Source organism: Tubulanus polymorphus, chromosome 11 (assembly GCF_964204645.1).
Source record: "Tubulanus polymorphus chromosome 11, tnTubPoly1.2, whole genome shotgun sequence".
Lineage (NCBI taxonomy): Eukaryota > Metazoa > Nemertea > Palaeonemertea > Tubulaniformes > Tubulanidae > Tubulanus > Tubulanus polymorphus.
In genome coordinates, this window is record NC_134035.1 from 10876742 (window position 1) to 10902392 (window position 25651).

General features: G+C 39.9%; 1 protein-coding gene across 1 annotated transcript; it reads right to left on the reverse strand.

Annotated features, from left to right (window-relative positions):
* Positions 1-1492: 1492 nt before the first annotated feature.
* LOC141913341 (uncharacterized) lies at positions 1493-24382 on the reverse strand. Its single transcript, XM_074804846.1, has 11 exons — positions 24284-24382; positions 14764-14888; positions 9853-10703; positions 7752-7805; positions 6022-6160; positions 5293-5408; positions 4308-4392; positions 3917-4113; positions 2782-2915; positions 2175-2355; positions 1493-1528 (listed from the first exon to the last, which is right to left on the reverse strand). The coding sequence occupies exons 1-11, from the start codon at positions 24331-24333 to the stop codon at positions 1493-1495; spliced, it is 1968 nt and encodes a 655-aa protein (XP_074660947.1). The 5' UTR covers positions 24334-24382.
* Between the last annotated feature and the right edge of the window lie 1269 nt (positions 24383-25651).

Genomic DNA, 25651 nt, shown 5'->3' on the forward strand with positions numbered 1-25651 from the left:
TTTCGTAAACCAGTTAAATATGGCAATAAATGCCGTATAAGCAGATTTCGATCCATCGGAATAAATGATTACAATAAGAAGATATTTTCAGCAGGAATTTATTTCCCTAAGTACGTCAAAACGTTTGGACTTAAAATATCGGCAATGTAATAATTCAAATATTGAATAATTATCGTTATCATATTATGTTTTAACAGCAAATAATAAAATAATCAATTCTGCTAATTATCAAATCAGTAACGGACATTGAACGGTAACGTTTTCGTTTAAACAACACAACGTATTTGCCTATCGAAATAGTATATACATGACTGCGCACAGACAGTTACGATAAAAATTAGAATTCTTAACAAATTAACAATTATTTCAACTTCGTAGCTTGTTTACTACCCGTAGCACACGTTTTCAAACTTCAATAATTCATCACTGGGGACAGTAAATGTTTTAGTCTTCGAATGAGAATGAATTTACTTATAAATCGAAACAATACACGAGCTAACATTACGTAACCGACTTCGACAAAACACGTATTCGAAACATATATCGAAAGAAAGAAATTGAGTTTATCAACATATATACAATATAGCTTTTTACAATCCTAGCTATTTACAATTAGATGAGTTAAATATTGTTCTAATGCCTGTATTAACTATACCTGGAATAGAACTGACCTTGAAAATGACAATTTACCCACTGAAATGTACAATTTATTTACATTATCATAACACCGCACATAAGATTATTTATTCGTATAAGGGACGTATGATTATATAGCACTTAATTGTAGTTGCATATTCTACGATAAAACCTGTTTGTTAAAACGTATTAGACAAGTATCGTGTTTTGAAACATTATTTTTATTAGTATCAATTTGAAAAAGAAACCCTACATCGTACAACAACCAGTATGTAAATCGTATAAGCATGTTTCGTGTGTCTAGTATATGGATGGTGACTATTCGGAAAAAATGTTTTAAGCATATTATGTTATGTTATAGTGCGATCGCTACATTTACTTGGACTAGATAGTGAAAAATCGAGTAGTAATATCTCTATTTAAAGAAGTTTAAAACGTCGAAGCATTCTAGAAGAGTAGGAGAATGTATATTTCGCATTTGTATCTATTTATATATCCGATATTAATGGTAAAAAAACGTATCGAATCGCATGAGATTATTCGAGTCAAACAAACTTAAATTATTAGTTTGTATGATAGCATCCACGTATAACGATTTTATTGAATTGGCGGAAAACCCTTGATAATATTGTTTCAAAATTGTCATTTGTAAAATGAACAGTCTGGTCAACATATGTAATGACCTCGAAAGACAAATCAATATTGGCCTGGCTACACAACTGCACTTCTTGGCATCGTTTTCCAAAACGACTGTACGATTGAAGTATTGCCGTGATTTTTCGTAGTCTACCAGTCGTTTCTCCCAAACATGTTTCGCCAAAATTCTGTTAATCTATTGACATAACGGTGTGCGTCGTCACTTCTTTCCTTGTTTCTTCGCTCTCTTAATGCTCTAGAAAATAGAAGTTTTAGATTCATCATAATCGATAACACATGTTTCCGACCAGTTCTATAATGTTTTCATTTCGACGTTTATTGTGCAGGGTATGATCTGCGTGAGTTCTTTTGCCTGACGGCTAATTATTTTCGGGGATGGGGTGATTTCGGAAGATAATCGTTAGATCTAAAGCTTGGAACACCATGCAGGCGGTCTAGGAGGCAACGTTTCGATGAAGCGTTGTGCGGATGCGGAACCACGACACATGGATGCATTTATTTTCGTCGAAAGTCGAAGGTCACCGAGAAATGGAGCCTCCTTGAAATGGATGCCCTCCACAAATAAGATTTTCAAAATGGGGTCGCAGCGATATAAAACGAACCGTTTAAATGGCAGTTTCGGATCCAGCGGTGGGTTCTTGGGTTCGAGCCCACCCCAGGAAATCGAGGCCCGTCCGAAAATCGCCGATTAAATACAGACGGGTTGATTGAAATATTTGCCGAGAGATTTGACTCAAAATGACCTCAGATTGAATGAAAATGCGTCTTAATTTTCATAGCCCTCATTTTGACGTCGCACCTACAGCAAATACTATTTTAAAGCTTTTTAATTATATATGTATATCTGCCCCAGAATGAGAGAGCCGTTTGCGGAATCGTACCTTTCTGGTCACGTGAAGAAAATCCGTCGTCGAGAATCTCCTCGATTTAAGGATCTTTTCCTCGTGTTGAGTTTCCTGTTCTTGTTCGCTGTCGTCGATGTCTACGTCGGGCGGCGCGTCGCTGTCGTCGCTGATCAGACCGGTCAAATCGATGACGCTGTCCGCCTGCGAATCCAACCTGCTGTCGAATCACGTGAAGAAAAACGTGAAATTTTCGGTATACATAAACACGAACTAGCGACTATCGTTTCCCATCCCCCTCTGCAGGGACTCGAACCTGATGGCATCGCTACACTCAGCCACGGCACGAACCCCTGCATCAGTAGACCGGGTGCGCAGGTACATGCGCAGCTTTCCGAACGAAAACTGGCGGCACTAATCAGATTGCTCGTTGTATAAACGTTGAGGCAAATTTCAAGGAAGAACTATAAATGGGAAAACCCGGGCTAAAATAAAACGGGATATCTGATTGGCTAAAAATCACATCATCTGAACTGCGCATGTATCTGCGCACACGGTCGATTATGGCAGGGTTTCGTGCCGTGGCAATCTCGATGCCATCAGGTTCGAATCCCTGCCGGGGGAGGATGATCGTTTCCTAACTAACCTTCGATCCTGTAGCGGGCTACCGCTTTCTGCGCTACCAGAACCGCAGCTGATTTCGATGCTGTCTGTACCGGATATTGTTGAGATCTTTCGATGTATGCCCGTTTCGTCGTGGCATTTTCCGTTCATTGTCACCTAAAACATTAATAGAGAGCGATGTATCTCGATATGAGCTTTGCAGAATAAATAGCTCCGTAAAAACGCTAACCCCGAGACTAAGAAAGATAATGATGCTAATGAATAGAATATTATATATATAGTATGTGACCTGAAAGACGGGTTTCAGTGTAGATCATATATTTTGAGTTTTTATTGTGTTTGAAAGTAATATAGTGACACACAGCCTTTTTCACTATTAGGTAATTAGTGTCCAGTTAGCAGGCGCCATTTTGTGGCGGTCCGACTTCTTTATTGTTGGACGGATTTCAACATTTTCACGCTGTCTAAAACATTCAGCGCAATTCATTGTAGCCCATCTTCGGTGAAAAGTTATAAATTGTATCCAAACCATAAAATTAGTTACAGCCAATGACGCAAAATTACCGATATTCCGAGGTGCCTTCCCAAAAGTGACGTATTTTCTTTAAACTACCCGCGTACGACTGTTGCAGGTGGCTGAGAAAAATTAGATAAACACCATCGCAAAATAGAAATTGTCACCTTTTTAACTGTACATAACTTTAATATGTATGTCAAAAGGGAGATGGGACGACAATACATCGCACTAGAGGTTTTACTGTAAAAAATGTTAAAACCTGCTCAACAATGCTAGACGCGTGGAACGGCCTCAAAATGGCGGTTGGTAATTGGTAACTTCCCTATTTACAATGGAGCTGGTTCTATAGATGTTAACGTTAACCTGGGTCCAGTTCCACAGTCGTGAGTTAGAATTAACTCTGAGTCAAAATCAATTCATTTTCAATGAGTTAACTCAGAGTCATATCTAAACTCACTCTGGAACTTGATGCTGGGGGCTAAGTCGATTCAATTTCAAATTAGTTAGCTCTCTCGGGTTAAAGTTAACACTTGGTCAATAAAACTTGCCCCTGGCTACGTCCTTGCGTGTCAAGTATTAACTAACACAGAATTGTTGATCTGGGAGGTCCTTGTGCGTATTCGAAGCGATGAAAGCTCACCTGTTTAAGTTGCATAGCGTCTTCTTCGGCTTCGTCGTATTCGTCTTCGTCTTTCTCGTCGAGAACGGCTAAATCTTCCGGATCTGGTTCGTCTTTGTTGGTGATGTGCGGATCGTTACCGATCACTCCAATCAGAGCTAACGACGCCATCGTCGACATAGCGTTCACTGGAAGACTTGACTTACGGCGTCGAGACTCTAGATAATAAACATAATCATTTATACGATTTCGATAAAGCCACTACTGAATATTTGTCCGTTGTTTTATCACTTTACACTGGACTACTGCAATAGTTTTTGAACATTTTTAATAATGAACATTTAGATACTTCTGATTTGAAGACCTTTTCTTCAAATTTATATCAAAATTAGTGTATGATTTTCGTACATACCCGTGAATACGAATGCACAGGCGTTGATTTCCCGTTCCTCGGCGCCATGTTTTCTACACAACCCTTTCAATGACTTTATTTGTCTCTGTATAAAAAAAAGTATGACCGAATATTTTCTCAAAATACGTGAAAAGATTCGATTCAAATGAACGCTGCGGTTTATACCCCGGCCTCAAATACGAACACATCTAAAAGTCGCATTTCATTGAAACCTATTAGTTCCAGGTCAAGGAAAGCCAACGTTTTAAGATATCGGACACTCGATGGTCTGCCGCGTTGTTCGACTTCGACGACCAATGTCGATCAATTTTGCGAACAGCAAATGTAAATAAATCAATTATCAAACGGTAATAGAACTGTCGTTTGTATGGAAGTCTTATTACCGGGCACGGAAATGACAGCTAAACGCCGAATAAAAGACTTTGATTGATATGCGCCCGGACTCGAAGAGAGTAATTATACAAAATACAGATTTGAAGCACGACGTTATTTTCGGGCTAAAATTGACGCGGAGTATCAACTCGGGTTGTCTGCGACTGTTTAATTCACGTTTTCGATGACCCCTTCAAACTGAATACGAGAAGATTATAAGAAATTACCCCCGAGAAATTAAGTTTCCCGGAGAACTTAATACGAACGGCGCGACGGGGGACGATCAGTTAAACAGCAGTGATAGACCTACTCTCGCGTACCCACGCACTGCTCCAGTCTACTTCAAGGATTTCAGTGAATGATAATAACACGCTTTTGCTGATGTTTCTTCAAAAATGTTACTCACGACTGAATATGTAATAGTAGAATGGGAAAGATGTTTAACATATCGATGCAAACTATTCCACCTTTTAGACTAGTGTTATGATCAAGTTTCAGTTTCGTGAGTTGACGCCAAGTCGGAATAAGTTCATTTTCAAATTCAATCAGATTGAAACCACATGGTACTGGGAGGGCATCAGAGGCCAACCGTCTGGTTTTCGCTTATTCTTACCCTGAGTCTTTCTATGTGTTTCTTGTAGAGTTTAACTTTTTTCTGGGCTTTCCGCCTTGCATGTTTTTGTAGTTGCATACGTATATGATGCCTTTGTTTCATCGTCATGACAAAGCCTTATTAAAAAAAAGGAAAATGTAAATACTAAAATAGATATCTATTGAATTTATATCGTTAAGACGTCGCATTGTTACATTTTACAAGAGAAAAAGTAACAAAATGATGGGGGTTTCGTTAAACACAAATGAGACTTGAGAGAGTGTCATTCAGACTCATCAATCGTACGCACTCATTTCAGACGAAAGTAGTTTGAAGAATACGAACAAAAAATTGAGAAAAAAATCATAGAATTACAAAAATATCCTAACGCAATAAGCCCATAGATACTACATATAACTAACTAACGATTATTCAATAGCTTCGTTCGGTTATCTTATAGTGTATAGAATGGTTGATAATAATTACAGTTACGATAAAAGTTTATTGCATCACAAAGAAATCACCACAAAAATACGGAAGAGCACCGCGGCCAGATGATTTTTTTTTCTGAGTCGAAATTTCGAATTCGAAAAATAATCAGATGGCCGCAACGCGCTTCCGTACAAAAATACAACCAATTCATAAGTTTTATTTCATTTACTAGAAGGTATTACAGAAATTCGAACATAGTTTGAAGAAGAATTACGGAATGATAGATATACAGGTAATGTTGTTTGTCTCTCTACGTACAGTTGACGATCCTAATGACCCTCCAAGGCAGCAGAATAACCAGAAACAACGCGGCATCCTTTTCAGTCGTCGCCCAGACGCCTTCCAACAGTACCAGATCCAACAAGAACGACGATACAACAACGAACGTGTCAAAAATCTGCAACGAATATGAAAGTGGATGACAACAGTTTTCACCAACTAAAGTTTGATGTGAAACATAGAAATTTTGGTTGTCTCGCTGGGAAATTAAATAATCGTCTTTTTCGATTTTGCCGTTCAACTATACCGAACATTATACGGTTCTATTACAAATAGCACTCTGCATGATATACTATAGGAACATTTTGAACATTACATGAATGTTTGAACCGATGAATTTATTTCGCTTTTCAAATCACATTATATGATAATCATATGATAAAGAAATACAATAGACTCGGCATAAAATACAGTATTGTAAGGTACAGTACGACGAGCCGTTACGGTTTCTCGGTTAGGGAATGACGTCACAATTTTACCCGATTAGGCGGATTGCCTTAGAGCGCGGTACATGATGGACTAGGCGAATATTTTTGTATTAAAAAGCAGTAGCAAACGGAAATCTAATTTTGTTTTACCGAAATGAACCGAATACCAGATAGAACAGCACCAGATAGACCGGACTCTGTACAATATTATAGACTCGGGGAAGTCGAAAAATGACTTTTGCCGATACACCGCTAATGTTGATCGTAAATATGCTTTTATTCTCGATGTTATGATGCTTCTAAAGTGCAGGGTAACCCGATATAGCCGCGTATCGTGTTACCAATACACAACGAACCACTCTGAAGTAGTGCTCGACCACGAAAATATTAGCTCACACAAACATCATAGAATAAACGATTATCGTATTACGCCATAAGGTGAACGGGAAGGAACGGCGACATTCAACAAGTCAGAAGATTGTCGGCAAATTCAATTAAACAAACACGATTGCGACGTTCAAGTGGAATAACTAGTCGGGATAAAGAGTACTTGTCTGCCACCGGCAAAATATGAAGCAGTCGAAGATTGATTTAAAAAACGATCGAACGAATCGCTTTCGAAAAGAAAAGCTCAGCGAGTATTCCTCGACTGTCCGTGGCTATATGCGAGTCGACCATGGACTCTTCGTTTTAGATTCCGCGATGCGACTGAACGTGAACGTGAGTGGACATAATTCCGGCGTTATCAAACACGGCCGGACGAGAGCAAATATCGACGAGAGGGAGAGACGTTAATGACAGCGCGTTCCCTCAGTCTCCCGGGCAGACGATACAATAGCAACAGAAGATGAAAGTAATCGATATCGGTCAAACATTGTAGATTGGATATTTTCTTATCGATTTTCTGAAATTATTTCCTGAAATAACCAGCCCTTGAGTATGATTAGGATTATTTTGGATGAAAACACTTAGACGAGGAATGCAAGAAGTGACACTCATATCTATATACTGTCTTTGGCACTTTTCGATTGTACTCTTCTTGACGAGGAATTCGCTTAACTTAGCTTGCCACGTTTGGAAGTTTCTAAACGTTACGCGAAAATGACGTAATAGTACTACTACTGACGATAATATTCACAACGAAATGTGATCATTAACAGATATTTACCCCCTGGACCCTATAACACTGTATCACTCTGCCCAGAGAAAAAAATGTATGTGGGTATTCCACGAAGCGCTGGTGATCGGACTTATACGATTCCAGGTAACCCCATTACTTACCTCCATTTTTTTGTGAATAATTGCCATTCCTAGACCAAATATAATGAGCAATTTCTGAAAATAAAACAACCAAACAGATATCATTCGTTTTCAACAACCGACCCAAACAAAATATCAAATTAGTAGCGCAAACAAGATACTCAGTATATGTATCAACCCTGAAACGAGGAGAATCAGAAATCAGTAAATTGATGGCGATTAATGTTTGTTTATACCATGATTTCTAGCAGAAAGCTTATTCACTTAATATCTAATTATGATACATATACCAGCTATACCTAATCGTTTCGGGACGAGAATCGCGCGCAAGAGGATCATTGTGTAATGGAAACTAGTGACTGTAAAGCGACTAATCCGACGAAATTGCCTGCAAACCCATTTCGTCAAAATAATGATATACCGTTTCAAAAAACCTCCACTAGCAAGACGGGACGACTGAATCAAAACATAAATCTAATCTATATAGCGGTAAAGGTAGGTAATAAGATATACCCCGTCTATTAGTTTAAACGTTGTATCTGTCCTTCGATAAAATAGCGAAAAGCCCCAATCAAAACATCGCTATTTGCACCGCCATGATCTTTTCTGGCCTCAACGCCTTAATCGTATGTCTCGTCGTTTGGGTAGCTGGTTGTTTGTATTCGACGCGGCGGCCGCTGCTGCCTCATCGATTGGTAAACCAAGCGGAAAACCACATCGCCAAAGAACATATCTAATGGCGGCTTTTGTATTTGAGATAAGATCGCCAGCTTAATCGCCCGTGCTGTAATAGCGATATGAACAGACAGACAGTGTTCGTTCGGTCATTTTGTTCGCTAATTTCGCATATAGTAAGACATTCTTAATGCTTCCATTTTATATTTCATTACGTATAGTAACGATCAGAACAGTTCGATCATAAACCGGACCAACGTTTTGGGCGACTGAGCATTCAATCTCAGCAGTTGTCCAGCGCTTTATTCGATATTTTGTATTTACTTATATCACCTTTAATTGTAAATTGTTTTGTAAATAGAATGCTAATATACTATCATCATAACGTTCCACAGTGTTCTGTGTTGAGATTTGACTGAAGAGTTAAAGCACCGAAAGTCAACTGATTTTAATTCAGAGTTATTAAACCAAACATTCTAGAACGACTCTAACAACCTATCTTTTTATTCAATCTTATGATTAGCCATGATCTTATTGCGTATATTCAATGTTGTATGTATTAAAGTGCCTTAGGGCAATATTCACGTTTATAAAAGTTTCATGTAAATGCCTTAGAGCAATATTTCATTGCATAAGGCACCATAATAACAATAATAATAATGATAATAATGTATGATAATTAACACTCATGTACGGCTATAGATTCTGTTAATCTGTCTCGAGTTGTGCGGACATCTTTAAGGAGCCACGCGGAGGGTTGTTCCGGAGGGTCATTCTCCTCTTGGAATAGTACACGGTTTGGTAATTTGATATTTCGAGTTGTAAGAGTTACTAATGAATTCCATATCGAGCGAGCTAATTAGTTTTGGTTTTGAAATTCACGCCTTGCTAATGAATTGACAGGGGATACGAATCAGTGGTGGTTAGGAAGATTAATTCAGTGACGAATTTAATCGATGAGTCACATTATCATCAATGGACCACGAACGATTCGATGATTAATTAACTAACAATCGTGAACATTTCGTAGATATCTTGTCTAAAGAAAACCCTGTTCGATTACACAGAATCTTTCTTTCGGCAAATGGAATACTGCGATTGTCGTTTTTGCAAGAAACACGATCTTAGGCTTACGGACCCGTCTTAGACCACTTGGGCTCTCTAGCTAATCTGACAAAGTCCAGTCGTCAAAAACGACACAAGATACCGCATCTAAGTTCTCTACTTCTTGGTTTGGAATTTCGTTCCGGATTTTTGTTAAGCGAGCGCGGTATTTCGACGCCTTGTCTAATAAGCTTCGAATACGTAATCTCTAAACTAAATACCGGATCCAACTGACTAGAATCCTCGTCTGAACGTAGCTATATTCGACGAAAAAACTACACGTCGCTTTGATAGGGTAAAAGGGCGCCCGCCGTTAAGCCGGCTGTAATCGAGTACAACTTACTTCAAGCGTCATTAAACATAAAATGGCGATGCTCGCCAGGTGGAACGCGTGCGCCATTTCTTCGAGGAGGTGCACGGTGTCGTCGTGTTTTTTGGTATGAGTAAAATCACAATCGCAAATATCACTATCGCGCGTGGCATTCGGGTCTAGTATCAAAGCCATCGTCGAATTGGAACAAGAGCAGCTGCTGCGGTTACGAGCGGGCGCCATCCCGTACGGTATCGTCGGCGGATGAGAATCAGACGTAGATGGCGCCGCTAACGAGTCACGTGATAGATCGCGATTAGCAGCCGCGGCCGCAATTTCGCGTTTATCATTTCTGTGATGTCCTGTAGAGTCTTTTTCGATCGCCCCGGTGTCGTTTCTAAGACTACGTCGCTCATACCGCCCCCTGGTGTCTTTTTCAAGTATCACAGATTGCGGAGGTAGAGATGTTTCATCCCCCGTATCGGACCCGTTTACTCTATCAACACTAGCCTCCCCCACGGCGGCTTCGCTTGGTCCACCGGTATCGTAAACCCGATCCTGTTCTTTGATTCCCGTTGCATTATAACCATCAGCTGCTGCCCCCTGGTGAATAGTTTTTTTATTTGGAACGTTAGGGATATCGTCGTATTCGTCGAGCGCTCGTCTGTGTCGATCGTTGATATCAGCTCGCTCGGCGATATCATCGACGCCGCGCTGAAATAACGAAGCGTTTTCGGCGCGCGAATAGAAATTCCGCCGATTTTCCAATTTGTCAATTACGTCGTCCAAAGTTATCTCTCCGTGGAAATCTCGCAACGACGGATAATCCTGTTGGAGTATTCCTACCAGTTTGTGCAGCGACTGTTCGCCTTTGGCAAAACGTTCTGAAAAAAATACGTCAAAAATACATATAAATGGTTATTGATCTGTGGAAGCTTCGTATGTGGGTCTGACAACGATCTTCAATTAGAAAACTGCGCCTATGCTACGATAGATTATTTCGACATATCCAGTTTACATTCCCATCAAATGCTCTATTGCATGAATAACAATAAATAACTCATTGTAAGTCTTAGACTTAAGCGCCATTTTGATAACTGGTGACGTCATGATCACGCGCGCGAGTTAGGTACCGGCAAACACTAGATGGCGCCACAATATTCATTGGGATATGCGTACTGAGCATCATATCATTTTCGATGAAGATATCAGGCTTCGAATTCTTAATATCATCAAACAAGTCATCGAATGGAAATAAGATTAACTTTTTCACTCACAGATTTACTAATTCGAAAAGTTGATTCGATTTTAACTGAAATGTTTCAGCGACTGAAGTTGCCACTAGCGAACCTGGCGGATAGTCACGGAATCCACGCCTGCCGCTGTAGCGGTGCCGGGGTACCTCATAGAAGGCATGAACGTAACATTAACAATTTCCGGGGATCCGTCGTGTGAATAACCACCAACACTAAATCGTCATCTGGTGAAAAAGTGCGTGTTCTATTGTGGGCACGTTGCATTTCCGGTATGGAAAACGCGTATGACTGGGGTCACTGTGGAGGCTTGTTAGGAACGCGAACAATAATAAATCGGTATAAAGATTGCCGCCGCGGTCGATGTAGTGAGTGATTTTTTATGTCGTTATCACCCGTTGTCACCCAATTTCCCCCGAGCGTCTCGTAGCTATTATACGTCCGTGACCGATACAAGTGTGCGGCAATTTGTACACGATACATATACATCTACATCGGATTTGTTAATCGATTGATGCAATAAATCCGCGAGAAAGATGGATGCATATATTGACCAGACGTCGGCACCATCTTAGTAAAGAGACCCCTCCGGCAGACGGACAGATATCAACATATATATATAACCAAAGTAGTTAACGATAGTAAACTGGATAGATCGTGAAATGCCAAGTGTTATTTGAACGCCAGACTTTTTATGAAATCGTTACATTTTATGCCCGCTAAATCGGTGCTGTCGGCATACCAAGTGAAAGTGTGGGGGGAAAACAATTAGCAGTCGAAATCGTCTATCAAATTCTCTGATTTTGATCGCTAGAAATCCGGCTTTAAACATTAGTTTCGGTATTTTCGGCAGTTTCTGTACAAATGAAATTTCATCATGGGAAAATTATGATTATGAACATGTACACATATATTTCTAATCAAAAGAGTGATATTTCAGTTAATTCAGTAAAACGTTATACGCCGTATGGTAATCATGGCAAGGGAAGTCTTTTTGTGGTGCCGAATTATTACCGCAGCTTAAAGGGCGATTACGTGCGTCGACTGCTAAAAAGTATTTCATGTCATCTCAGCGCGATGTGATGAAATACAAATGAATCTATATTCGGTACAGATGATAATTCGTTCGATTTTGTTCGCGTGTTTTTCGAAGCGAACACCCAGATTTGATATATACGTAAAAGGTCGTAGCTAACATCCTTAGCGCAAGTATGGAACAAGTCTCCCCCGAGGCACACGCGACAGCGATGGCTATTTCCCGCTCGAGAGATATCGGAGGAAATGGTGGCTATAGCGAGTATCGGCTGAAAGCCTGTCAATACGCCTGAACGCGACCGACCGCGCCAGTGCGTGCCTGGGAATATTCAATATCGTTTCCTTAATTTAATTTCGCCAAGTGAACGGTGCACAAAAATGACATTTCATCGTTTAACGTCGATTCCGTGATCAGATTTGGCAAATTTATCGTCAAATGCGATTTTTGTTACATCTCGTTTCCGATGATCACGAAGTATAACGGTTGAAAGCCCGACGCACAGGGAGACTGCGAGGGAAACAGGAAACGCGGAATCAAACGATGTTTAATCGCTCGGAAACATTGTTTCCCGAAATCATGTTTCTTGTTTCTCGCAAATGCAAATGCACGCGGCACAGAGAAACTATAGGAAACGTGTTTCTGTGTTTCTCTGCGTCTTGTTCGTTGGGTTTAAAGTGTCGGACGACCTACAAGACATATTGAAAGGGCGTCCTTACGACGTAACGGTAACATGCCATGAATATGTTATAATTGTATGAAAATGTGTGTCTTGTAAGCCTTTTATAGGCTGGCTTTACTTGTAAAGATGACACTTTAATAAACTATATATATATATATATATGGGTGTGGTTTTATATCTAAGTCACGTCCTATTGGCGTCAAAAGCAATAAGTGATTTACATGACGGACACAATCAGTTTAACATATTAGTAATTGAATTATTGCTACTAATTTGTTTATGCTATTGATTTATTGCTACATTGTTTTTTATTATACATGTATACTTAAATGCTTTGTATCTGCTTATGCTTATACTTAAACGTTATAGTCATTTACGGTAATTCGCGCATAAGCTCTGGCGACCGGACCCAATGATGAACTATCGCATCGAGCATGTTTTACAATTAGCTGTATCTTCATCAATCAAAAGATGCCGTGATGGTTTTTAGCTGTTATCTTTATTACCAAAATATCATACATCTTCACCAATGAAGAAAGAACTAAATGCCAAATGATCGTATTTTTTTACCAATAACTAACCGTTCTATATACTAGAAAGTTACACACATATTTACATAAAATTTCTATTGTAAAACCGAATAAAATCTAATAACTTTGAGGCAGTAACTAGACTCCTGACCGAACCATCAAAGGCAGGTTTTTTTATTTACTTTTCTACAGAAATTAACCTAAAATCATAAGATAGTAGTAGTCATCAGTATTCATATTTACTTTAACTGTTTTCAACCTTGGGCGATATTTTTGAGAATTGTTCATGTTATTTTGTATGATTATGTATAAATAAAATGAAATTTCTGTATTCATGGATATTCTTGATGGTTAAATGAAGCTTCCGTTAAAAGAAGAATCATCGAAACGCTCATTTTTCTTTCATATCATGCGATGTGCAACGGATTTTTCCGCGAGCGGGAATTTCCCTGGCCGAAAAAGAGTTCAGCATAGATCAGCATACATATCCGAACATCGACATATCGAACGCTTTCAAACGCACGGGTGTCGTACCAATCGTTTAACGGATTGTTTGTTCACATGGAAATTATCTCGATGTTCGACGAAGGGTAAAAAAAAACTGCTCGCCGGCTTCGGTCTTTATGCATTTGACCTTTCAAACCGTTCGATATAGATCCGAACACGAACGGATATACGACGAGGCATAATACGTAAAGCTCCCCAATTGTTGATTAAACGAACAACAAACCGCGGCAACGGCGGCGGTGGCATTCCTCTCTAGCGAGCGCCCCTGGATCCGAACGATCCCGCCTTTGAGAGATGAGGCGCAGACGATAGCTCAAAACGATATTCACGAAGAAGATGTAACAGTTAACGCGCGTGCGGCTTCGGTCGTTCAAACACAGTAACATTAATTCTGAAATTTCCGACCCCAGTTTTACATCGTCGAATTACAATGTCACACCGTCCAAGGATACACATAATTATTCTAACCCGATCGACGCCAAATGGAAACCATTTCATCGAAGCCACCAGGGCCCAATTTCAGGAAAAGAATTAACTAGTTTTTTAATCGCTATTGTTTACCTCATGTTTTGGCGAGAACGAACATTCAAACCTAACCATTTTAAGCTTAACTATTTTTATGAAACTGACCCTGTATGTATTTGATTATCATTTATCTAATTATTTATTTATTTATCATAGTGATTTGTACATTACATATTAATCGTAATTAGAAATTGATTAGAAATTAAAGTCACTTTAAGAGAAATGATTAAATATAAATAGCATATATAAAAAGAGTTTTCCTTCCGGATAGATCGTCACAAAATTTGACTTAAAAGTTGATTAATGGACTTTCTGCGAAGAAAAGAGAAAACTTTCGAAAGATTGTCCACTCTTTGAATAAGCTTGAAATTCATGCCTTCATAAAAAATGGCATTAGTTCATCGGATTACTCACCTCGAATTATGTAAAGGTCTATCATCAGCTGCCCAATGACCATGGCTGCATCTAACACTACCAATACACAGATTATGATAAGAACGTGATGACTGTCCAGAAATCGTGCTAGCTTTCGCCGAAAACTGGAATCAGAAAAGAAAACTAGTCTTAGTGCGTATGCACTTTATTTTCTGAAAGAAACAATTACTTTTCGTTACAGAAATGCTCGCGAATTGCTGAAAACTAGTCGGAAAAGCAGTGTTTTTGTGAAATGTCTGCAGCACAGGTGGTTTCCGCAGTTTGCGATTGGAAAGAACAATACTTCTGCAGCAGAAGCAAAGCATCGACGCTAAAACCCTGTAAAGCTCGGATACTTTCGCGAACTATTCGCCCGAGGCTTTTACTGAGAAAAAAAATCCATCCCTGAAATGCCATCATCGTATTGCTACGTATACAATCATCTTGACGTCATACCGACAGGTTATTGTGAATAAAATATCGAAAAATACAGGTTGAATTCGCAGAAACGCGCGGCCTGGCTTGAATTTGTTTACACGAATGTTTTGCACGTCGACTGTGTAAATCAGATAGAAAACACATTATTCATAGTTGTTAAATCACGGGAATGATAGCACCTCAACACGCGCAGAGAACAAAGCAGTAACGCCGTAATCTAAAACCGAGTTTGTACAGACGTTTCCTTTCAGTGGAAGCCTGCATTTCTTAACTTTCACAAAGATAACATAATAGCATTTCAGATTTCAAACCCACTATATACAAACTTAAAAGATTAGAAACAGAATATATTCATTAAGAATTGATAATCGAAACTGAAATGACACGACGTTTTGGACTTATGGAGACCATCACCTGGTGTGATAGACTCACCTGACGATGGTCCGAGAGAGGGAATTCCAAATTTCGAGTCAATAATTTCGGATTTTAATCGTTGATAAATAATGAATTTCGTTTTTCATATTTAGAAATTGTGTATATAGTGAGTTTTAAATCCCATCATCTATTCTCCATGCACGTCGGCTACCCTGCTACTATTATATCATTTCACTCTATCACCGATAAGTCTTGGTATGTTTGTACAATGAATCCGTTTTCGAGTTTTTCCACCTCTAACGAAATTACTCGATCTTGACCAACGCATTCTAAGATGTCGTTTATTTCATGCATATGCGCTCTACATGTTTTCTTGCCTTCATATTTTTGGTCGACAGTAACAGTGTTTTTATCTGCCTTGAACGACTGTGGAAAGTATTGCATAAAATATTGATAGATATTCAAATTGATATGTGCATTTATACGAACATGACAATGCGACATAAAACGAAACGGTTTTATCTCGGACGAAAGAGGCAAAGAAGTAATGAATTTTTGCGCTACGCCACAGCACGCGAACGGCTAATAATCCGTTTTTCAACGATGAATCGAGTAAAAATTTCCTAACTGCCTACTACAGTTATACGAGTGCGTCATTACGAGAGAGATTCGAGTCACGTTTTTTCGACGTCATTGCATCGGGCAGCAACGCGTCCCTTTGGCCCGCAATAAATCATACCTTCTCACTCTCAGTTACTTCGAGATACAACCAATCGCTTTAAGCTTTTTAACGGACTAACTTGGGAAGAGGACTTAAGATATATGTATATATAATTCTATGAATACATCATACGTCACGGCATATGCTACTTGCATCGGTAACCACTTCCCAACGTTTTGGACCAAAGTTTAGATTCATTGTGATATGGCTTGTAAATACGATTTGCAATGGGAGACCCGAAACACCAGCTATCCCACCAGATGGCGTTACGTGCAATAGGTCATATTTTCAATGAAATTTGAACCCGAATTCATATATTATTACATCACCATATACACAATACTTTCATTCTTCTACTCGGATATCGGTATAGATTTCATAGATAATTGATTCATTTAAGAGAAAATATCATTGAGTTTTAATTGAAATGTAGAAGAAATCGAATGTGGAAGACCAACTACTAGCGATCCTGGTGGTTCCTCGCCTGCCATACTTGGAATCCTCGATTGCCACAGTAGCGGTGCGGATACCCCGTTATGAGATCTATTCAAATTGTTTTCTCAAGAATGCAGTGGTTTTAGTTCGAGGAAAAATATCTATGGTTCTAATATTTGAAATGATGCTGTCGCGTTCCGGTTGGTACACGCCAGCCGTTCGCGCTCGTCTAATCGATGGCCTTTACCATCCTACCATCCATTAATCCATCGTAGCGGTGCATGTCGATAGAAAATGCTTATGTTATTTTTTTCTCATCCAGATAATCTGAAACCCGTAGACAAGCAAGCTTTTACACAAGCGATAACCGCCGTAAAGCGTATCGACAGCAGTTCCTGAATGTTTTGACTCAAGAAACCGATCAGACCCTTTATTTATAGAACTTGTTGGTCAATTGATTATTCGATATTACTATATATGTATCAGATCCTGTTATCCCAGTGGAATATTATACTTTGTTAAACAGAACATGCCCATCTGTCACGCCAGACGCTGATAACTTCAGATTTCGTTTTCCCGTTTTCTCCGCAACGATTCATTCCGAGACAGTCTGGGTGAACTTCGCTTTTTCGTAGTTAGTCGACTAGTGGTCAGAGCTTATAACCGAACGCACATTAGTTCGATCTTGACGCATTTCCCAGTGTCGGCCATTTTGGAATTAGGTGTGGCGGTCTACAGCGACCGCCCACAGTGGCGAGGTTCGCTATTTCCGGAATATAGTTCCGACTAGTTGATATTCGATTTCAATAAGTTCGCAAATAGTCGACGATTCGCGGTTATCGGAGTTAGTCCGTTAGTTTAATAAAGGTCTTGCGTGAGGTCATAGTTTGTTTGTCAATCAGGGCTGGAGACCCAGCATACATAACAACAACAGATAATCAGGGGATTCACACAAATTTTGAGGGTCAGTCGTGTAAATCACTAAATGTTTTTTTTTACCAACCAATCATGCCACGTCACTTCGAAGAAACACATAGCTGCAAGACCACAATAGCGCCACAGAGAAACACTGGCCGTTGTAGCTCTGCACTGTGCAAAATCAAGCGCCATTGAACTTGGCATTAAATGACTATTCTTTTACAAATTAACACTCACGCGAACTTTCTTCGCGCAGATCGAACGGAACAATAAGCAGCAGCAATACGACGCCGTTCAGACGTTGTTGTGTAACGTCTTCGAAAGCGCCGTAGAGTGCTACGTGTAGGCGGTTTATCGCGCTCCAGACTCGCTAATTATCTCGCCATTACCGAACACGGCCAACAGCTATAGCGATCATAACCGAAGAATAATTAACTCAACACTCGGCGAAATCAACGATGACCATTTCTAGAGTATAACACGCGCACTCTCAGCAGTTGTATTTAACATCCTCGTCTGATTCTGATAAACAGTCGTTAACTTCGACGTTTATTTACTTAGTTTTACCTGCGAATGGATCACACGTCTGTAGGAAATTAACGATTACACCTCAAAGGATTTAAAACCTGAACTCGAATGCCTACATAGCGAAAATAGCGGATAACAAACGAGTCATCGTCATTCTTCAAAGCCAAAAACCGACTTTCGCATACTTATCGGGTATACATCGAGTATTCCACGCGTGGCAAGCGAGGGTCCGCTAGGTTAGCTAAGACTAACAGGGTGCAATTTTCCGTCCGAGTCAAATCAACTTTTCTCTTAGAGATCGATCGATCAATAACTTAACCAAACACCGAGTAAAATCAATCGAAACATATCTTTCTGTGATAATATATATTTTTTGATATCATATATTTGGGCGCCTGAAAATACAGTTCAAAGTTTGGAAATTGAAGATCATCTCAATGAATTCGACTGACGAATAGTCGAGCGCCGTCCTACTTATGGGATAGCCGTTTTCCCCCATAACTCCAATCCGACGAGAATCAACTATGCGAATCTATAACCGACGTGTAAGAGCTTTCGCGCGTCTCTGTCGGTTTTTTGCACAGATTATATCTGCGTGGACGGACACGAGCGCCGATAACGCTAACGGTACAATGATGGATGGAATCTATATAACGATAATCCCGTTCGACTGCTGGCTTTTAGATGTTAATATATGAGCGAGTTCGCAAAGACCAGACGGGTGTGTACCGAAACATTGTAACTGCCGCTACGAGAATGAAATGATGGCCATCGTTTTAGAGAAAAACGCGGTATAATTGGTCAACGTCATTGACGGTAATTAGCGTATTACCTTTGAAGCGAAATAGCATTCGCGTGATCACAAGGTTTGTGCATATTCAAGAGATGTATCATTAGTATTGAAAGAATGTGAACATTGGTCTTGTCCAATCCGGGCTTTGGGTTCCTGGCGGAGTTTCTTGGTCGAAGGTTCTTCTCTGGTCTTAACCCCATTGGGAAAAAGAAACTTCGAACACGCTTATAATGCCCTGCGTGAGTCGAGGGTATTTAGAAAAATATGAGTTTACATATTTTGTTCAAATACCTAAACGAAGGAAGTTCCTTCTCGGGTTACCGAACCATTATTACTATCAGAAAATGAACCTTCGTATAATTTAAAACATATCCTTCGTCCATACTCTTATACAACCGTCTTCAGTAAACTGTCATCTGGTAGATTTCTGTAAATTACCATACCATACCATACCACATCCTGCCCCGCCATAACACACCATAACACAACGTAACATATATGAAATCTAATCTCGATAAAACACTCTGTCCGTGTTGTAACCAATATACAATAGAATCCGACAATACAAAAACCCTTAGTTTGTATTACATCAGTTTTCCTAATCAATCTCTTTGTTCTGGGTTGTACATATAGACTTCGTAACTTTGCTCCAAAGTATCCCCGAAGATGACTATCATGATATAGTCGAAACGTCGAATAACCGTCGAATGAAAGATGAGCTGAAGGAAACATTTTTCGACGGACTCGTCTTTCTATTGTATCGTGGGATTCGATTAATCTTACAAAACCGTCGAGAAATTCTTATATTTCTTCATAAAGAATGTAATGATTTTTTTTTCACCGATAAGAAGCTATATAATATGTCTGACGTCGCGATCGCACGTGAAAGAAGTACTACACCCGGAAGTCGGTCGGTGTTTGTCTAGTGTCGGTTTTCTCGGAGAATTAATATATCATCTCAAAAAGTAGACCCATTGCCTTGAGAGTAAATACGAGAGATCTGGAGAGAGATCGAGACGGACAGCTATCAATCATAATACCCCTACAGCCGGTACGCGGTCGATTCCAGCTGCCACAGGTAACCGTTAAAGTCCATAGGTTAGCCTACCGTTCGGGGAATTCATCGTCGAACCCCTCGACTGATTACCGAGCGAGCGACGCAGCGTTCGCTTTTTTTCAATCATCCGTAAGTAGATAAGTCAATCCCGGTCGAAAACATCGTACGATTCATATGCACAATTTGACAGCACAATTTGAGCTTTGGTCGTGATTCAGTTTGAAGTCTCACCTATATCTGATCGCGCGACGGATTCATCATCTAAGCGCCGAATATCCAGGCTGTCAAATCTGAGAAGTAGATACGCGAGCTATACTTCAGGTTTCGCTTAGAGAGCGTTTACGTAAATACAACTGGCGCATTTCATTGCACATCATTTGTTTCGCTTTAATGCAAATGAGACGGAAATTGCTTCTCAGAGTGTACGGAATTCATGTAGTATTTAAAGATTTCAGCTATGTTTTTTCCAGCTTGAAAAATTTCATCCTCCTAATTACTGTATTTACTAAACAGATAGAGCGTCAATTAGATATGAGATTTACCAGGACCTCGAAATGCACTTTAACTCTTGCTTTTCTGGCAAATAACCAAAACCCCGCCCGCAACGAATCTTACACAAATGAAATAATTCCTGTCCCATTTCGTAACGAGATATATCTCAGCACAATTTCAAAATAATTTTGATTGAAACGGGAATATGCTTCAAAGCGCTAAACACGGCTGTCCAGGGGCCATCTTTGAAAATAATACGAATGTCAGTTGAATTGATGACCCGGGAATGAAGCTTGGGAAGAGCCCACGAAGTGACGATATCTACTCGATGGATTCTTTATTATAACTGCCTTTAAATATTACTTTACTGACACTACTACATAAAAATCAATTTATCTCATGGACGGTGTGAGCGGAGGTTGCGGTCAGAACAGATGTTGCTGCCGGATCCGGGAGAGTGCCAGTAACGCACTAAGAGAATTATTCACAATCTTAACAAAATAGAAAACTAGATAAATAAATTGCCCATGGGCAAAGTGTGGTTTACCTTGAAAGCTAGAGGTTGTTTGGGGTAAGGGCATTGCTTGAAAAATCTTTTTAATTCGTGACTTCAAAGTTCTATGTTGTATTTCATCTTTCTCAAAGAATTATTTTGTTGTCAAATAAGACCAAAAAGATACATTTCGTAGGGTACAGGTAGGCGCGGCACGGAAACTATTTTATATGTTCAAAGAAATATTTTTCAAAATATGAAAAAATATTCAAACAAAATTCACATGGTGTCACATATCAGAGGGTGGCTGAATATTTAGTCTTGGAAACCTCTTGCAATGTATGGCCGCGGAATCTAAACCGGCGCAGTAAGAAATTGGCGTATTAGATCGTTTTAAATCCTGGAATTTACTACTACAATATTCAGACCTCGACCTATACTTGTAGTTTTCTGCTTAATATTTTCAGGTCACAAGAAATTACAATTTATTATAAATTATATCAAACAGAAAACATAGCGCTCATCTTCTGTTGATGAAATGTCAGACGCGCCAGCAAGCAGCGTTTACAGTATCACTATAGTAGTGTATACTGTACGAGCGTCTGTTTGTGTATGCAACAGTCTATAGCACTCCGCGCGCACGTGGAGGCCTTGTGTAAGTGAATGTTCGCTTGCACTTCAGTGTCAATCAAATCAATCTCCGGGTATTAAAATGAAACATTACCTGAGCATTTGAAATTTGCATGTATACGGCACCTAGTCCAATGAAACGTTCGCCATTCCGGCTTTCCCATAATTATTTTAGTAGCGCCGGAATCCCCGTATATCCCAAAAACAGCCAATCACATTCGCTCGTAGAGACAACGCCCCCCAATCGAGGTCATTGCAATTTTATACGCGAGAGCTAAGAATTTTCCCGCCAAAAACAGTTTTTCGTAGAATTTTAACAAAGTTGACCATGTACATCGACGGAGGTTCGCCATGTCTTCAATCGCATCGATTATACGTCGTTTAAACCGAGAACCAATGAAACAAATGCTCACATAAAAAAACGTACCGCGATTTTACATGAATTGGCTCAATGCCAACTTCATATCGCTGACAAAGGTAAACCAAAAAGTGATGAATATTTCAAGAGCGTTTATTGTAAGAGAATATTGATGTTCGCGACCAGACATCTTCGAAAGGCTAGCAATAACAATCATCATGCATTATCCACAAAACCGTCTGATACATCGGTCGGGTAGCTGGAATTAAAGCATCATTTTTCCGAACGCGTTTAAGATTCTCGCTTTATGATGGCTCGTTCCGTCGCCGAAGAAATAAATTAACACCCGAACACGCATTGCACGTATCGTTGTTTACGGCGATACGACACAATGTTAACCAGATTTATTATTTACGCACTGGGGAGGGGGTAAAGCAACGCGGAACAATACCAGTCGATCAACACTTGCCAAAGCCGAACGGATATTTGAATTGTCTAATTCACGGGTTATCTTTTATTTAGACTCGTGACGAAACAAGTTGCGCGTCGGAAGAGGAAAAAATTCAATTTCCACCAGATGTATTTTATAGCTTTGCACGTCAGCGCGTAATGTATAGTTATTATCAAATATGGTTCGACGGACTCGTCGATTTTATGCCGAAACGAACACGGGAAATAGCGGCGCAATACGAAGAGCGACATTTAAAAAAAAGGATGCGGAAAAAGATTTGAAAGAATTACGAATGAAAGGTTAATGACGCAGGCGGGAAACATGTTTCGCTAAAAGCAGATTAACAAATGTTTAATTACGAGAAAGGAACTTTTATTCGATCTGTGAATTTGGCGTCAGAACAAAAAAAAAGAGGAATAGAAGAGAATATAGCTCTAAAGCAGCGATAACGGGTTTTCTGCGCGACGGAGATAACGGGTTTTCTGCGCAATTTCTTTTCATCCGTTTCAACACGGACGTAGCGTTTAATCAAGATTACGCAAAACGATACGGAAGAATCCCTGGGGAAGGGATTTGTAAAAAGAAATCTTTTTCAGTCGCAATAAAACCTCGAAGATTTTCATTACAAATAATGCCCCCGGGATGTTCCGTAGAAACTTGTTTTCAAGTAATTCCCCGAATAGATGGAGGATATACAGAATAAGAATCTTCGTTGTTACAATCGATGCTGTGACAATCGTTTCTAAAACCAGCGTCGTACGATCATTAACATTCTATGTCGTTTTTAGGAAAGAAAACGTTCATTTATTCATCACGTTTAGCGATTTTACTATCCGTGCTCGAAATAGCCCTCCGTGTTTTTACGCCGCAGTTTTCAACTCTATTACAACCGCGTCTGGTCGTGGAAGACCTTTGAGTGAGATGTCTCCCGACGCGTGATGAGTTATCGGGCGTTTATCCCTCGCATGTCACATTTCATTTGTTTGCCCTACGATTAGACACGATTCCAATCAGCTCCAGACGGGAAAAAATTCGTATTTTCCTGTTCCCAATTGATCGGCACGTCCGTCAGTTACAGACAGGGCACTGATCGCTGTGAGATCACTCGTCTATCAGCGCGACACGCTTTCTTTTGATTGGAGCCAAATTAGCAGAAGACGACGGCGCAATGAACTATTCAACTGCGGCTCCATAACCGAACATTTTAGACTCATCTTACAACATGTCGCTTGTATCCTCTTTTGACCATTGAGCCATTGTTGTTTATCAGTTTGTTGACAGTTCTGAATATACGTATCATGTTTCTTGCGAGCATGAACGCACTACGAGCGCGTGTGGACAGTTTGGTTACAAATGTTACTTAGAAAAGAAAAGGAATCCGAAAAAAACGAAGCTGGTAATACTGGGACTGATTCGTAGACAGATTTTCGGTATAATAAACTCTTTCGGAAAATTCTCTGTAAAAATACTTATGAAAATTCATTATCATTCAAATAATCTTTTAGATGCTTTCGACCAGCGACCTTTGTAGCTCAGTGGGATAGGCGTGATGCTGCATTCATTCTATTAAGAGTGTAGGTGACGAGTGGGTTCGAGTCCTGCTGGATGCTTACAAGTGCGGGCGACACTTATAAGCCGTGGTCCTGTCGTGAGGAAATAATTGGTTAATCCGAATGAGTTGCTAATTGGAAACCAAGGTCTGAACAACGTTAAGAAAAACACAAAAAAAACAAAAACAAACGAGCGCGCTTCGGATTGGGAAAATTATATTCTCCAAATGTGGCTTCATTTGAACCCGATTAAGAGTTTAGCGTCAGATTATCAGTCTTACCTGTCCTTCTCGTCGATCGTATCATACTGGGACCTCTGTTTCGTTTCCATGGAAGATCGTCGACGGATCAAACATGATGCCCGCCGTCTGCGAGCATTCAATATGCCTCCTGACGACAACGAAAACCCGAACGACGCTATGGCGTTATTGTATCCGAACCGATGATAAAAAGAGAAAATAGTAATCCGAAAAGGTACCGACCATCGTTTGAATATTGTAGGCACCGCCTGAATCTTACGTCAAAAAAAGAACAAGTTCCGTTCCGAAAAAAATGACGACGATACGAATTCGTAGCAAAATCCTAATTGAAAGATTATTCAAAGCTAATTTTTGATCGCATGCTGTCTTTGTTCATTTAATTCCTGTGCGTCGAAGGCGAATTGTTATGAATCGCGAGACGAATGATCTAATATCGCTTGTTCTTCACACGGCTGTTGTTTCCATTTACCGAAAAGTTGTTCTTGGCGGCGACGGCGGCGGCGGCGGTAGCGGCGGCGGGGTTCGCTATACTGCAACTAGCTCTCGCAACGTTTAATCTCACTCGCTATAATCCGGACCACTCTAGCGTACTGATACCTTCCATCGCTTTCTGTGCACACACACAACGATCGCGACGCGAGTCGAATAGAAAATAATCGCGTTCGTTGATAAACGATTCGTCAAATCAACGTCGTCTACACGACAGATTCCACGTGTATATGTTTACGCGAAATCGGACGAAATGAGAATTCGTATGAGAAAAACTAGTCGCCTCGATGTAACAGTTTGTCACTTCGCAAAGTATCCTGATGTTCAGCCCTTTTCGAGCCAGCTTTTGAGCTTGCTATTCTTGTAGCCGAATTGACGAAAACCTAGTAAAACCACAATACTTTGAAGCGTTTTGCGCAGCATTTTTCGTACAGTCATTTTCTATAACTTTTAACCTATGTCTTTTTAAACGCATTATCATTATTTCAATGCACCATGTTTCAGCGGTGGCAATATTTTCCGCCCTTGTTTTTTTTGCGCACGATTATCGTAAGCGTCGATTTCATTCCGCTCGGGTAATACTTCCTATTTTCCATAGCAACGAGAACCGGCGTCGTATAGACAAACGTGTTATTATCACATAAATAAAATGGCGTTTGCGAAATATTGTCAGCGGTTCTATAGCAACCGACGAATTAACCGCGATAACGACGAACAACAAAGATAGATTTAAGGCGAGTGCGAAGGTCGGCTTGGCGATTGCCATCGACGATCGCATCACCTTGCACACATAACACCGCAATTTGGTTAGTAGCTTCGAGATGCGTAAAGCATTACCCCGAAAATAGTATCTAGACTGAAAAAGAGGATGATAATATTTTGCCATAGCTCTACAAATAG